Genomic DNA, 3,624 nt, shown 5'->3' with positions numbered 1-3,624 from the left:
TTTTTTTTTAATTTTTAAATTGTAAATCACATTACTTAATATATATATATATATATATATATATATATATATATATATATATATATATATATATATATATATATATATATATATACTTCAGAATAATGTAATGCAATAGATCTACTGGTATGCAAATCCAGTGATTAACGGTTTTACAAAATATTATCGGATGTAATATTTTATAAAGACAATCCCAGCTAAATGAAAATTGCTCAATATAGATAGAGCAAATAAATTATAATTTAGTAATTTAAATTTTATGATGTGAAACGGTTAAATTTAAAATCGAGAATTTTTATTATATGCAAGACAAAGAATACATTTCAATAAGTATATTTTCGTAACATATAGGTTTTTGATGTTTACCCATCACCCCAGAAGAAAAAATATTAACAAATATTATAATGGTTTATACCTAAGAGTATGAGAAAATGAAACAGATCTTATAGGATTTGAACCCAGATTGCACGTTTCTACTCTGCATCGAGAACTATTATGCCAATTGTATTTAGGAAAACAGGTCTACAACAGTTCAGAATATCAGTACATAAAATGCCGTTTGCCATCAAGACATAACACGACTTCACCGTAAGTTTGCGGTGTCACTAGTGGTAAATCTTTTCTGCTCGATTCAAACGTAAAATGGAAGACGTTAGTTGTTTCATGAACTCTTGTGATCGGATTTACATTTTCTGCGTGAACCCTCACCTGAATGAATGGACCCTCCGTATAGACAACCTATGAAGAGAAAAATAGTAATGCACCAATTTCGACTGGTTTCCGGAATATTATACTATCAACTTGGTTGAGACTGCAGCGTTCTTGGCTGAACAGGAATGAATTTGCCCATCCCAATTCATAAGCTTGTCTCATGAGAAAACCACCGAAAATCTTATTGTACATGTTCCGTTCTTCAGGGTGGCAAATAATTAGATTCTTCAAACTGGTTTCGGAAAGCCAGACACTGTTTTCAGGCTTTACGCGAATTTTGAAAGAGACTGCTTGTGGGTCGATTGTATCCAAAAACAATTTATGAATAATAAAACGCTCATTCTCATTGGGCGCCATTAACAAGAGAGAACGTTTTGCTTCTTGCTGTCTTTTCATTTTATTAGCTTGGCCAAGTTTGATGAGACGTTCCTCATCGGCTGTATCCGGTACTAATGGGTTAATAAATGCTGACCCTTTGTTTTCATGAATCCTGGCAACGATAACTTTGCTTCTAATAATTTCTTGACAGCATTATCCTGGGTTTGTTCCAAGGTCATCGTCACCTCCAATGAGGTCTGTCCAGCCCAGGTTACGTTGCCACATAATTTTACATCCTGGCCTGCAACAACAGGACTATGCAGAGTAATCTGATCGACGACAGCTGTAACAAAGATCAGAGACGACTTCCCGAACGAGCTGATATCCTTACAATGTTTGTAAGCAATACAAACAGAAAACGAAAGATCATCAAGAATTCTGCCCACGCGAAATGTTTGTATGCATTCAAGTACTTTTCTTTTGTTATAATATCACTGGATAAAGGAAGAAGGCATTCTGAATAACTATCACGCATCGTTTTAGGAAGAAGTTTACTTTGATTTTTCGCCAGGTTGCCTGTTAAATAATATATTAATATTGTGAGGTTCTGCTTTAGCGTCAACATCCCGTTTCAAGTCTTCTAAAGTTGGTACAGCAACTGTCTTTGTTTTCCGACTTAACGAGACACATTGGATGGCACTTAAGTGAACGGAGTGCTGTTGGAAGAGGTACTGACCAAAAGAACCGAGGAAACGACATTGGAAGGCAGAAAAATACAGCATGATTCTTCAAAGATTTTTGGTGATGTGAAAGGTGTGGACAGTTCTTCGGATTTCTATAAAAGAAAACATAAAATTTCAAGAATAGAAGGCATCATAAAGGAAAGTGACAATATGGAGACGGACTTAATTTTTTTTTTTTTTAGTCTATATATTTCTAACAAATTAAATCAAATAAAAATATACTTATCATATTTTTGTTTACTTGGATACAAAGCATAACTGAATTAGCACCATCATATTAAAGAAGAGTTTACTTTAACAGAAAACTTTAAATTGAGGATTTGGATATCTTAGCCACTTAGCTGTTCAGTTTTATGGCAATACCCTTAAATTAACGCTTATAAATAGACTAGCCTGGGTGCCCGGCGTTGCCCGGGTATTTAGAGATGTGTGTTGAGAAAAAAAAATGTAGTAGTAGGCAGGCAGACAGGCTCGAACCCGGGACACAAAGGTGGAAAAGAAAATTAAAGAAAAGCTGACATCTTACCTCTATTCCATGACGCGACCGGAAATTCGGAATGTTAAAATTAGGAAAAATCAATCCAACCGATATGATAACTAGCAAAAATGGCCTGCAAAAAATCGATCCCTCCTTGTAGAAAACTGCCCAGTTGAGGGTGAAGGAATTAATGTTTTTGGTCAATTTTTCGATATTTGTCTTCCAAGACGCGAGCTTCAAAACTATATTGATTCGTGAAAATCCGTCGCCTTTGTCGAAAGTTTTAGGCAAACATACAAACAAACATACATACATGCATACATACATACATATATTTAAACAGACAGGTGAGATTTATATATATATATATATATATATATATAGAGAGAGAGAGAGAGAGAGAGAGAGAGAGAGACAGACAGACAGACAGACAGAGACAGAGACAGAGAGAGAGAGGGGCGAAAGAGACAGACAAACAGAGGAGGAAGAGAGAGAGAGAAGGAAAAGAGGGAGGAAGAGAGAGAGATAAAGAGAGAGAGAACGATAAAGAGAGGGACAAAGACAAAAACAGAGGTATTGCATACTAAATACACTAACATTTTTGGCTTACATTTTATTACATATAAACAAAGGGAAAATATGTTCTTTGATTTCATTTAATTTCATTTAAAAAATAATCGTGTGGTTCAGAACATAGAAGTAACGCAGAGATTCGAAATAACTTACAGCGTCTTATTTACAGAATTTAATACATAGAATTCGCTGAAGAAGACACATTTCATCAAATTAGAATTCATTTGAAGTGTTAAAGGAATTTCATCTCCCCACCCCCCACCCCACCCCCACCCCCTACGTTAAGACGGCATTCTGACATTGGGACCACATCTAGTCTCTAGCATGAAAAATTCATATATAGGATTTAAATTTCATGAAAAATTCATATATATTAGATTTAAATTTCAGAGTATAATTGAAGTTTAATTTATATAAAAACTAGCAGGACCCATATACCGGCGTTGCCCAGTGGAACTATAACACAAAGCTAGGGCAGATTCGGTAACCCTTCCACCAAAAAAATAAATAAATAAAAATAAAAAAACAATCAAACTACGGTTGCCAGCCCTCGAAAATGTGGAGCACTGGCAATCATGGCCAAACTGGCGATTAGCATTGGATTGGGGAGATTTTACTTGTGGGTACTAGTAGGTACTAGTGGGTTTTGGCTGTGTTTGCAACTGCGAGTCACTGGCAGCCGTGATAAGCATCTACCTCCATTGGTGATGGCATCTGCCTCCATTGGTCTGCTCTGCTGTCAACTTTTGAACATTGTTGGGCACTGGCATCTACTGGCTG

The 3,624-nt window shown here is 35.7% G+C and overlaps 1 protein-coding gene across 1 annotated transcript; it reads right to left on the bottom strand.

Annotated features, from left to right (window-relative positions):
- Window positions 1-221: 221 nt before the first annotated feature.
- LOC145248726 (acyl-coenzyme A thioesterase 9, mitochondrial-like) lies at window positions 222-1,832 on the bottom strand. Its single transcript, XM_080110376.1, is given in 3 exon segments — window positions 222-1,235; window positions 1,238-1,527; window positions 1,606-1,832. Coding segments are annotated over 3 exon segments (1,191 nt in total). The 3' UTR covers window positions 222-561.
- Window positions 1,833-3,624: the final 1,792 nt, after the last annotated feature.

This window comes from Euprymna scolopes, chromosome 27 (genome assembly GCF_053919585.1).
Source record: "Euprymna scolopes isolate OS-2025 chromosome 27, ASM5391958v1, whole genome shotgun sequence".
In the NCBI taxonomy this organism is placed as follows: domain Eukaryota; kingdom Metazoa; phylum Mollusca; class Cephalopoda; order Sepiida; family Sepiolidae; genus Euprymna; species Euprymna scolopes.
The sequence above is the reverse complement of the archived record's forward strand: the minus strand, read 5'-3'. Positions and strand labels throughout refer to the sequence as shown.